The sequence below is a fragment of the Coffea arabica genome, chromosome 4c, assembly GCF_036785885.1.
Source record: "Coffea arabica cultivar ET-39 chromosome 4c, Coffea Arabica ET-39 HiFi, whole genome shotgun sequence".
NCBI lineage: Eukaryota > Viridiplantae > Streptophyta > Magnoliopsida > Gentianales > Rubiaceae > Coffea > Coffea arabica.
The window spans coordinates 46,793,750-46,806,358 of record NC_092316.1 but is presented as its reverse complement, the minus strand read 5'-3'; the positions used below and the strand labels follow the sequence as shown (position 1 = coordinate 46,806,358).

Here is a 12,609-nt window from a genome sequence, read left to right as displayed (position 1 = left end):
TTGGAAAGAATGGAAAACTGGGAAAGAAGTAGAATGAGAGAGAAGAATAGAACGAGAGAGAAAGAGAGGTTAGAGAGAGAGAGAGAAATGAATTCAATTCTGGTAAAATGTCTGATTGTTACAAGCTGTGGGCCCCATTTATTGTTGCAAGGCTAACTACCGTAACTAACTAAACAATTGGCCAAAATGTTGCCGTTCTTCTTAGCAATTGCCCTAAGCTCTGAAACAGTGCCGTTCCACCAATTAATTTCCCCAATCCCCTAAACGGTGCCGTCCCAATAATGTGTATTCCTATCTGCTAGACTGACAGAATCGAACCCTGGTCAGTAGGGAAGCCAGCAACTTAAGGCCGACCCCTCAACCGCTGCACCATATGCCCTAGGGGCACTTTCATCTTATTATTTGAACTATATGTCGAAGTATTTTAGCTATTTCCTTTCCACTATGGACATATGACTATTTTTGAGGGCGTTGAAGTCATCTTTTCAAAATTTTGGATGTAAAACTTCAAACTAATATCTGTCTTTTTCCTGTGAAGGGCAAAGTGTATAATGTCTGTCTTTTTCGCGTAGGGTACAAAGTGTATATTTTAAGTTTATGTAAGTACAAAAAATCACGCAAGGGAAGTAACATTAAAATTTTACAAATAATAAATAATAAGAAATGCATGGAAGGAAACAAAATATTCTGTTTCAATTCACTAATTTCACTCAATTATAAAAGTCGGACTTCAAGTCCTTAAATAGACAAACATGACCATGAATCATATTCTGATTATAATATCAAAATATGGCTCAACTATATTTTCTAAACCAACTATAATACCAAATCTAATATAGTTACCAAATAACAAATCAACTTCTAAAACTACTAAAATTCTAAATATACTTGGTTTAATTATTCCAACATTGTCTTCCTTAAACCAAACTCGTGTTGTTGTTATCTCCAATATCATCATGAGTTTGAATTGCTTCTGCAGTCTCTCTAGCAATATAACTCACAACACATGCAACTCCAATTTATTTTTAACCTTTATCTTGTTCAATGAGAGTAAAGCATACTTGTACTTTGCACACAACTCCGCTGCTAATCCCGCTTGAACAAAAAATTCATCCATATTAACCCATCCACCATTAAAGCCTCCATATCCATGATAATCATTCACACGGTCATTAAAAAATAATTTATGCCTTTCTTATTGCCAACAATTTCCAATTTCAAGATTGCCAATGGATTCATCCATTCCACAAGTACCAACAATTCCTTTTATATCTTCATCAGGAATCAAATTAATGCACTCACTCACGAATTCCTCTTCATCAATCATCCCAAACAAAGTATGCAAAATCATAATTTTCAACCATATCAAAAACTTGAAGTGCCTCTTTATCAACAAGCATATCTTTTTCCAAATTAATTTCTCATATCAAATCAAGTTTTGATTTACAATTAGACTCATAATCATACTCCATCAAATTAAAACAGAGATCTAACCAAAAACATTCAGGCATTTTAAAATCAATAAAGAGTCTCATATAATATTCTTCAACCATGAATTTCTACATAATCCTGGAAAAAAAAAACTTTTGCTTCTTTTTCTCGTGTTCTTTTGGCAAACGATAGAAAGAAATTATTTTAAGAAAGTCACCCAACATCTTGTGAGATATTTTTCTATTATTTTTTCCCATTCTCTCTTCAATAGTACTCAGTGTATGCAAAATTTTTAATTTTTTACCATTGACAAATTCTTTCTCTCTAGCAAGTTAAAACAATTTACGTACCTTCACAAGATTTTTTTTCTTCTCCGCTTGAATTTCTTGGCCTTCCTAGCTTCAAGTTTGATCAAACACTACTGTGACAATCAACAATCTAGCTGAATATTTTTTCCTGATCACTGCACAACACCAACAATCTCAACAGAGTCCCTCTTTTTAGATCTCTATCCAATTAGGGTCACTTTTTCCTAATTCCAATCAACGAATGAGCACTGTAAAACCAACACTTGTGGTCCAATTTTTCAATACATAAGTACTCTACCACAACCTTTGTACCCTTTTATGGAACTTGATTCTCTATCACAAATTCTGTAAACCCTTTAAGCACTACAGACATCCCAAGATCAAACTGTTGAACCTAGAACTCTGATACCACTTATTAACACAAAAAACACACAGCAGAAGTAATATTAAAATTTTACAAATAATAAATAGTAAGAAAGGCAAGGGAGGAAACAAAATATTCTGCACCAATTCACTAATTTCCCTCAATTACAAAAGTCAAATTTCAAGTCCCAAAATAGAGAAACATAACCATAAATCCTATTCTAATTATAATACCGAAACATGACTCAACTATATTTCTTAAACCAACTATGGTACCAAACCTAATATAGTTACTAAATAACAAATAAAATTTTAAAAATATTAAAATTTTAAATATGCTTGGTTTAATTATTCCACAATTTAGGGGGACAAAATGTTACTTGGGGTCTAGTTCAAGGGCGAAGTGTAAGTAACCCTAATTAAAGTACGCCCAAAAAATCCCTAATTAAAATATGTCTTAACAAGAAGTAATTGAATCACTGATCCTTAACGTTTTCTTATCTGGATAAGGAATGTAAGACATAATTTCAAAAAATCAGACATATAATCTTAAACTGAAAAGATACGAAAAGACCAAACTATATCATTGGTTTCATAAGAAAACATGAACAGGATCAAGGACTAGCTAGCGAAAATTAGACCATTAAAATAAAAGAGCTAAAATATGACTAGTTGATGAGTATCCAAATTTCATTAAGGTGGGGAGGTTGGGCTGGTTGATATGGGGAGGAAGTGTAATTGAAATGTCCTGAGTTCGAAACCTCGCACTTACACTAAAAGAAAAAAAAAATCCCATCAAGTGGGTCTAATAGCTACATGCAGTGACAATCGAAATTCAAAACTTGATTTAGTTTACTATTACTGTTTAAAATATTTAGAGTTTGAAACGAAGCAAATAACACCTTTATAACCAAAATCTCAAAGAACATCTTTAAGAGTAATATTCCATTTTAGGAGTTACAAAATCCCATACATCATAATTGTGGTTTATGCCCATCCTAAACCAAGCTCACTTGATTTTTACATAAAATAACGTTGATCGCCCTCAACATAACAGCGCTCCACCCTTGCCATCACATAATCTGAACATAATTGCTTTTTTACTTTAACTTGTACTTTTGTGTAAGTGAATTACACATTTTATGGGATTAATTCCACTTTGCACACTTCAACTATACACAAATTCTCACTTTGATTTCTAAACTTTAAATTAGAATACATTTATCTATAAAGTATAACTTCTGTTCCACTTTGATTTCTAAACTTTAAATTAGAATACATTTATTTATAAAGTATAACTTCTGTTCCACTTTTAGTTCGTTAAGTATAAAATTTATCACACTTTAGCCTCTAAAGTAAAAATTTGTCTCACTATCTTTCTTAAACTATAACATTTGTCCTACTTAAATATAAAATATGTTTTACTTCCGTCAAATGATTTTACTTAAATAGGATAAATTCTATACATTTTAAGGACTGAAGTGTCTTATTTTAAAATTTAAGGATCAAGGTGAAAATTCGAGTATAATTGAAGGGTGCAAAGTGAAATTTAACCTTTAACTATCCATGGGCTTAGAGGAAGCAACAATTAAGAGCCTGGAGGACAAGCAGCTATCAATTAAAAAATCACAGGGTGCTTAAGATTACGCCCCACAAAAAGGTCACCCAATGCTCCTCACATTATGCTAGTTCATATTTCTAAAATATGCAATAATCCAAGTGCCAGAACATCCAGCAGGCTTGTAGCCATGGTTTGAAGGCTCCTTAAGATCTACACAGGGCAAGACATGACGCGTCTAGCCATGGTTTGAAGGCTCTGTCCTGAGTCAGATTCTGTGGCAACAAACACCAAATGTCTGATCAGAAGATGCTACTACAAGTACACAAAATATTTAGGAGAATATAAGATGCAATAAAACCAGCGTTCAAGGTATATTAGTGATGCTGGCACAGGTGAGATTCTCATTGCTTCTCAGAATCCATGGCAAACGATGGTGATTGATTAAGTCGATCAAAATAACCGGCCTTCTTTACATACTAGAACCATGCAGTGATGATTCAAGCAGCCAAACAAGCAATTCCTCTCCAAAACACTTAAACCATGCCCTCCTCACCCAACCAAAAGAGAGCGGAAAAAGCAAGAGAATGCAACTGAACACAGAAGAAATTGCAATGCTAACTGGGTCTGAAATAACTACTATTTGAATCATTTTCCTGAGAAACAATCACGTCTGTTTTCCACTATTTGGAACCTAAAATGGACAATCAAATTAACCAAAAAGAACAAAATTTGTCAATCCTAGTGATTGGTTATTGTTCTATATTCTTGTTAACTATTTAAATATCTGACAAAAGTATGTGGAAGGCTAGATTTTGTTGATAGTACGGAGTGGAAGTAGTATTCTAGTTTTTATATCCCTCATGGTTATAAATGAAAGCAGGCTAAAACACAAGGCAAAAGAGGACAAAAAAATGTTGTCCATCAATAAGATGTAGTGCGCCTAGGAAAGACAATACAGGATCTTAAGATTGTCAATCTGCCATTTGAGATAACATATATGCAGAGTATTAACCCTCAAATGGAATATAAATCCAATAAGTAAATAAACTTATAATTCTTATCTCTTAAGATCTGGTAAAAGCAGTGTATTTTGAAATTTCAAATCTTCTTTTCGGAAGTTTAGTTGATAAAAACTGCATATCGTACTGCTAATACTTTTAGTGCCATTTAACAAGAGAACAAACAATTCATCAAAAGGAAAACTAAAATGTTTCTAAGCAAAAAGATAAAACTATATTTCATCAATAAACTGTTTCATCAATAAACTGTTCTTTAGGTAAGAACTTAGTTAAACTAGGGGGAAAAGATTCTCTGCTAGGTGAACTCCAAAAACATATGAAAAACAGTGAAGAACAAGCCAATAGCCACTTGCCTGTAACCAAAAGAAAAACCCGCGTAACAAGTTCAACTCTTCATGGGGAGTTTTGGCTGCGTGAAGCTTTCTACTAAGATCTGCAAGGTTACAAAGAATAACTAATCATCTCAAATAAAAGGCTGCTATTTCTCATGACTTGTCCATTCTACAAAAATTAGCACAAGCATATCACTTACCTAGGTGATGAATTTAGCCTGATAATTTAAGAGAGCACAGCAAAGAAAAATTAACTAGCTAGAGTCCCCACATGAAACTCAAAAGAAAATGGAACAATAGAAGAGCAGATGGTTGGTTTAACTTTCTGCTTATACTTAAGATAGAGTTAGATCCCAATCTTTATTAAAGGCTAGTATATACTGATTCCCAAGGAGCAGTTTGCAACTATACATCCAGCATTTCTTTTTTACTTTCAATCCCTTTCCACCGTGTACTTCTTCTTTTCATATTTTGTAATTTTTCCCTTTTGCAGTAGTGGCAGTATTTCAGTTCAAGCATGGTCTAGAAAGTCTTCTTGTTTCACCCACAACTTACAAAAAACCTGTACAAGCATTCCTAGTAACACATTAATTACCAGAATGATGCTTGAGAAATAAAATCACATTCAAATCTACAAAGCTTTTTGGGACTCAAACTCTGATAATGGCAACATGTTATTATGAAACTTTGTCTAGGCTTAGCAGGTGATATGTAACTGAAAGAAACAAGCAAGTGATAAATATAGCTTCTTAGCTCCTATCGCCTCAACTGACAAATGTCACTCCATGATGACAATTTAGGTGAGGATTAAAGTCCTAAACCCATTCTTAAATAGACTCGAGGGGAAGTTAGTTCCCAGCACTAAACCAAAAAAAAAAAAAAAAAGATAAAACTCTTATTCCCCCCCCCCCCAAACTTTGTCTCGGAAGCTGAGATGTTAGGCCGACCAGTCTCAACCTCAAGACACATCATTAAAGCTAACAAAGAAGAATAATCACATCAGAACTTTGCAAGCTTGAGCTAATGAGAGGGAAAATTGACTTAGGTGACAAATCCATAGCACTCATCATTATGCAAACTCATCAGAATAAAAACAGTCTCACGGCATGTGTAGCAACATTTAGACAACATGAAATGTAAAATAAAAAGGAAAGCACCAGAAGATAATTGAATTACCATAGTGATGATCAAGATATGATTTTCCATCTTTATTTGTTGAATAGGTCATATCCCTCCCATTGCGCAAGTCCATGTTACGGGCTATTGGCTTTCGAGCAAGGATAAGCTGCCCAAGCATTTGGTGCTCCTTTAAGTCGTATGGCTTTCTTAAAATCCTCATCACTTGTTCCCTGAACGGGGAATGACTGCTTGAAGTGGCAATGTAATGGCAGTTATCATCTCCCATGACCTTAATTATTAGCAAAAGAAATTGTACAAGTCATAATTACAGAAAGCCACTTCAAGCAGATTAAAATAAAAAAGTAAACAACGGCAAGAAAGCAGAAGAGTGATATACACTAGCATGAGATCCTCCAGCAGTTGCAGGGAGCTTTGTGCTCTCTTCCATGTTATATGTACAATTATTTGTCTGGGCATCTGGTGGATACTCATCACTCTCATATACTATAGGGGATGCATTTTTGTATTTCAGAACAAAATTTTCACCATCAAATCTTAAACAATTGATGTATCTCTGATAATCATCTTCACATTCATCATTATTTTTTTTCTTGACCTTCATGGACTTTCTCAAGATTTGAGACTTGCAGCACTCCTTACTTTGCATATCAGTCTTATACTTTCCACCAGATGCACAGAAGCCTCCACTGCCAAGATCTTCAACCAAGTATGCCTGATTCCCTGAAGGATTAGAATCAGTGGGTTCGGACCTAATATCATCCTCAACCACAAACTGCCTCTGTTTTTTAGCAAGATCACTGAACACTAGTGGAGAATCTAACTCAGAACCGCCTGAAGAATCAGATGTATCATCTCCAACATTGCCCCCTATTGCTGCCTTCATGTCCCTGGAGTTACCTAGGCTCTCATCATCACAGCTGTCTTCTGCATCGTACTTTAGAGGCTCAGATAATCCATTCTTTTCGTTAACTTGAAGCACAAATGAGTTTCCATTTACTATTAGACTGCTCAAAAAAATCTCATAATGGGGATCATTGTCCAGAGCATCATCATTCATGCTGTTATCATAGCAGTCATAATTTGTTAAAAATTGCCTATAATCTTCATCTACATCAGCCTCAAAAAATTCAAACCTTTTCAAGTTTTCCTTCAAAGAATCAGCTTTGCAATTCTTGTGCGGATGATTAACGTTACCATATTTCCTCTTAGATGCAAAAACTGGGTCCGTCTTATCAAAAGGACTAATACCCATGTCAACAGCTTTCTGCTAATCACTCTTAACTTCGCAGTCTTCACCCTGCATTAACATTTCAATAGGCACAATTAGAATATATGTGCCATGCAAAATGGTTAAATTATGAGTTACAAGTCCAGTAAAAAGCGATCTTTAAATTGCTCTGTCAAAATTCCTGCACTAACCCCATATTGTAATCCGAAAATTAAAATATTCCTTAACAATTATGAGCTAAATAACAAAAACTATCCTCTGCTTGGTACCGTTCCAAAAACGATACCGTACCAAATCAAAAATCAGAAAACAAACCGCATCCCAAAATAAATCAAGAAATCAGAACCAAATAAAAAATCACCCAAGAACAATCCATCTGCTTGACTTGAAAAAAGTTAATGCGGCAAAGGCAATGACAATCCTCCAATCCCCCAAGAACATGCCGAAAGTACTGATAACTAAAATTCACTGGACAAAATCAATGTAACACATATACTCCCAAGAAAACTATCAAGAATCTTATCCCCATACCAGAATTTAGGACGCGCTTGTCTCCTTCAAAACCATTCAAAGAACAGCCAAGTTGTGCGCGAGAATTGCCAGAACCAGTGGGTTTTAGTATTTTAGCGAAAAAAATTGACGCCGCATGGTGACGGAGAAGACGCGAGGAGAGGTTTGTATTTTTCTTTTCCACACTATTCAACTCTTCCACGACACGAGACACCCCAAAGTACCAAACCGAAAAATAGAAAACTAAAAAAAAATGAAATACATAATAAAGTTTTATTTTTAATAGAGAGAGACGTAATCAAAGAGTTTTTTATTTCTTCACAAAACCCCCCCGCCCCCCAATTCATTATCTGATCGCCGAGGAATTGCCCTAGACTAGGTATATTAATGGATAGGGTCTGGATTGAATTCTTTTTTTGGTTCAGATCCAAATTCATTTAATTTAGTTAAACCCAGACTCATATCCAAATCCATTTGAATCTAAAAAAGTAAGTTCATACTCAAATCCTTACGGATCTGGGTATCCAATGGGCATCCATGAACATTTTCTAAACATACTAAAGTAAACATGTATATAAAATATATAGAGTTCATAAATAATATAAATACCATCCAATTTTTGTTTTCAAATAATAAAATTAACATTCAACAAGTTGAATGCAATATTGTGAATTCAAAGAAAGAATTATTATTGACTATTTCTATATATTTTCAAATATTCAACTGCATTCACATCTAATATTTCATTTGTTTACCTTTACCTCTTCTCCTTTTTTTAAAAAAGTTTGTACCAATTACAATAACAACTAAGATTAGTTTTTAAAAAAGAAAACAACCATAACATATATAAAATATTTAGTCTTATTAAAAAAATGTAACTTTGTACCTCTTTTTCTTATTTAAACCTCAATATTGGTAGATGTCTCGCAATCCAGTACTAAAATAGTGAATGAGATAAAAGTCATTTGATTAAGGACCGATAGCAACTAAATAATAGAATAAGAAAATTTATAAACACTTACTCATTTTTTTTATTCAATCCAATCATCAGTAATTACTATTGCTTCAACCATATCTAGAAGTAATTTGGCACGAGTTTCATCAATCGCCCAACCACCAACACTAAAATGCAAATTCTGATACCATAAAATCTTACTATATTCGATCCAATAGCCATAAAATATCATATTATTTTATAAATTTACTGATATATATTATTTAATTAAATATATATGAATTTGAATAAAGTTTGGTATGGATCTGGATTTGGATATGAATTCTAGAAAATCAGACCCTATCCAGACCCACAACTTTCTCACAGGGTCAGGGTCTGGGTCTGGGTCTGGGTCTGGGTAAGGTCTGAATTTGAGAAATTAAATCCAAACCCTACCCAAATATATTAGGTTTGGATTAAATTTGGGTAATACCCAACCTATTGACATGCGTACGCTAAACCTGCTTGCTTGTATTTTTTCCCTTTTTTTTTCACTTTTAAGCAGCCCAATTTAGTACTCACAAAAAAAAACTCTCCCAAGTCGAAAAATCAACAAGTTAGGCCTGCTTTTGTGTGTATGATATTTCTTTTTTCTCGGCAACTTGCTTCAGGAAATCAAGAGCCATTACAAAGTCTTTCGAAAATCAAGAAGGTAGTTTGTTTTTGCTTTTTGAAGCAATGAATTTTCTTTTCTTAACCCTCCTATCCCTCTTGACATCCATCTCACACCTAATTGCCAGGTTTTGAATTTTGAATACTTAAAAAGTGAAGAATCCTCACAAGTCGTCAATATATCAAGAAGCTTGTTTGCTTTTCTTTTTCTTCTTTTCTGTGTTTTCATAGCAAAATAGCCAAAAAAAAAAAAAAAAAAACTCTTGCGAGTCATACAAAAAATCAAGAATTTGATTGCTTGTGTCATTCTGTGTGAGTGAAAAACTAGAATCTTCTTGATAATATTTAATTGTAAGTCATAACTTGAAAGATGAGAGGACAACGATCTTTCCTTTTTTTTCCCCCTTTTATATCTTTTTCTTTTTTGAAGTGAATGGAAGAAAATAATTGGTTTATAAATTTTTACATATTCATGTCGTTGGTTTACAAAAGCAGAACCTTCGTTAGCAAATACTTGTATTATATCTATATAATATACATTCATACGTATCACTCAAAAAAATGTTCATATTTCTTACATTAAAAAGAACTTTAAAAATATTCATACTTTTCAAACCATATAAAACATGTAATAAGTATTATACTTCTTTTTTTAATAAATTTTTTAGTATAACTGAGAGGTCTTGAATCAGAATCTCTAGCTTACGCTCCCTCTCTCAAACCATCCAACATATCCTTTCCCTCAATAAGTATTATACTTCATAAATTATACTTTAATTTTTCAAAAAATTTTATAATTTGAGTAAGGATAATGAGATACTTTTTAAGTTATATACAAAATAAGAACAATATATATCATAATAATTGTAGATGTATGCATATTTAAGTAATAAGGTGATAAAATTTATATCATATTTTTTGGTATAAATGTAGCATATTCCGTAACTTTCAAATATATTCATCCTATTCACATACGAATTTATGTGTGTAATTTTGCTGATTTGTTGACTAAGACTCGTATATTTTTTGCACCAATACTTAATTTTCATCTTGCCAACTATAATAAAAAGAATAATTTGTTTTACCCCAGATTTAGATACTTATACTAATAATTTGATAGTTTAATAGAGTTAGTTGTGTCCTCTATATGTATTTGTAAAGGACAAAAAATATACCTGTTCCAATTTGTACTAGCTATTACAAAGATCATTGTTGCTTCAGATTGTTGGTGTTGCATCTTATGGAATTTCAACTTATAGCTCTTGACTTTTATTATTTGTTTCATTCTTTACCAATACAATTTGACGACAATTAGAAAAAGGCATATATGGAACAAAATTATCATCTCACTTCTCAAAATACTTTTTAAATAGTACTTTTTCAACTTGGACTGATTTTGTTACCAAAATCTTAAATTCGAGAGAGGTTAGTATAATTTCTAAAATTTCAGGGAGGCTAGTGAAAGTGTTAAAAATCTCAGGAGAGGTTTATGAGAGTATCCTTTTGTTATTTACTAGGAGGCATAAACCGTGTATTGCAGGGTAGAAATATAATGTGTATGCCCAACCAAATATAATTACATAGATACACAATCATTTCTTATCATTTCAATGAAAAGTTTTAATGTATGAAGTTCTAATGTATTCATATATTCCACAAGACATGAAATGCTAACGTTTTAAGTCCAAAAAAGAAGAAATGCACAAACATATTTTGAGTGATTCAATTAAACTAAACAACGAGAAAATCAAAATTACAATCATTCATCTACAAAAATAATAAGTTTCTTTTTTTGTACTTTAGTGCCTCCATGGTCTATATCATAGCCTTGGAGTCTTGCAAGAGATTTCTATCAAAATCTATGATTCCAATGGTCTTGGAGATAGACAAATCTATCATAGTATTGCATAGCAACTAAAGGACCATTGTCTTGAGTTGTTGAACCAAGTGGATGGACACTTAATTTGCACTCCTAGGGACCATAGAAGCAAGCATTACTACAAACAATTTTTTAAAAACAACAACTTCCAAAAACTGTGTTATCTTATTTACAACAGCAATCCGCAATCACAAATATTAAATGCCAAAAAAAGAGAATCTGGATTGTAGACCAATCAGAAAATACATGAATATTAGTCTGGACTTGTCAAAGAGAAACACAGAAATCAAAATTCACTCCATGTGAAGACTCACACAAAATGAACAAGTATCTTAACAATAACAAGGGTAGCATATGAAAATTCATCCTTTTGCTCCTGGAATTTCAGCTTTAGCTAGTCCTGCAAGATGATTCTAAATCTCAAATGTTAAAAGGAAAATGAAATTAAATAGGCATACTGGTGCAAGCAAAGAAAAATTCTCGACTTGGATGACTTTGTCTCTTCCTATGACTAAACACCAAAACTCCTCAATAAAGCAAATTAAAAATGCAACAAGTTTGTTTCAAGTCAGCTACTAAGAATCTCAGAGAATTAGCCACATGACACCCATCTTTGACCGTCAAAGTTAAGAACCTGCAGTAACCAAGTAGAATTGATGTGCCAAGCGATTTAAAAAACATTACTAAGAATCTTAGAGAATTAGCCACATGATACCCAACATTGACTATCAAAGTTAAGAACCTATAGTAACCAAGCAGAATTGATGTGCCAAGCGATTTACAAAACAAAGAAGAAGAAGAAACAAGAGGGAAGAAGCAAATTTGAGAAATAATCTAAGACAAGCATATCTACTGTATTGTTTACCCAAGACAAAATACAATATAAAGCAATTCAAAAAGATATTGCAAATAGATCCGAGTATAATGCCATCAAAACCTCATAGGAAATAACAAATGATGCTTAACCCTGTGAGTGTAATAATTCTTAAGGAAAAGAAGAGAATCAGTTAAAGCATTTTGACAGCCAAAATTACAAAATATGGTCCAAATAGCATACAATAATAAAGTTACTAAAAAATAACTTCTTAAAATAAAAAGTAAAGAAACATAATAGATCCTCTAAATAGCTAAAAACTTACAAAAAGAGATCAACCACAAACTATGTTTGCTAATATGTTTAATGAATAGCAAACATCAGCAAAGAGTGAAAGGAGCACAAATGGACTCGCTTA

General features: G+C 32.9%; 1 protein-coding gene across 1 annotated transcript; it reads right to left on the bottom strand.

The window, feature by feature from the left end:
* Window positions 1-3,690: 3,690 nt before the first annotated feature.
* On the bottom strand, window positions 3,691-8,079 carry LOC113738776 (uncharacterized). The gene is made up of 5 exons (XM_027266045.2): window positions 7,914-8,079; window positions 6,531-7,451; window positions 6,191-6,422; window positions 5,036-5,115; window positions 3,691-3,935 (listed from the first exon to the last, which is right to left on the bottom strand). Exons 2-5 carry the CDS (start codon window positions 7,404-7,406, stop codon window positions 3,867-3,869), a joined length of 1,257 nt encoding a protein of 418 aa, XP_027121846.1. The 5' UTR covers window positions 7,407-7,451; window positions 7,914-8,079; the 3' UTR covers window positions 3,691-3,866.
* Window positions 8,080-12,609: the final 4,530 nt, after the last annotated feature.

Excerpts from the sequence above, each read along its gene's own strand:
- LOC113738776 (XM_027266045.2), bottom strand. The coding sequence starts at position 7,406 with ATGGGTATTAGTCCTTTTGATAAGACGGACCCAGTTTTTGCATCTAAG. Across the intron at positions 6,423-6,530 it reads CTGGAGGATCTCATGCTAGT|GTCATGGGAGATGATAACTG; the intron begins GTATATCACTCT and ends CTAATAATTAAG. Across the intron at positions 3,936-5,035 it reads GGTTTTTCTTTTGGTTACAG|AATCTGACTCAGGACAGAGC; the intron begins GCAAGTGGCTAT and ends TTGTTGCCACAG.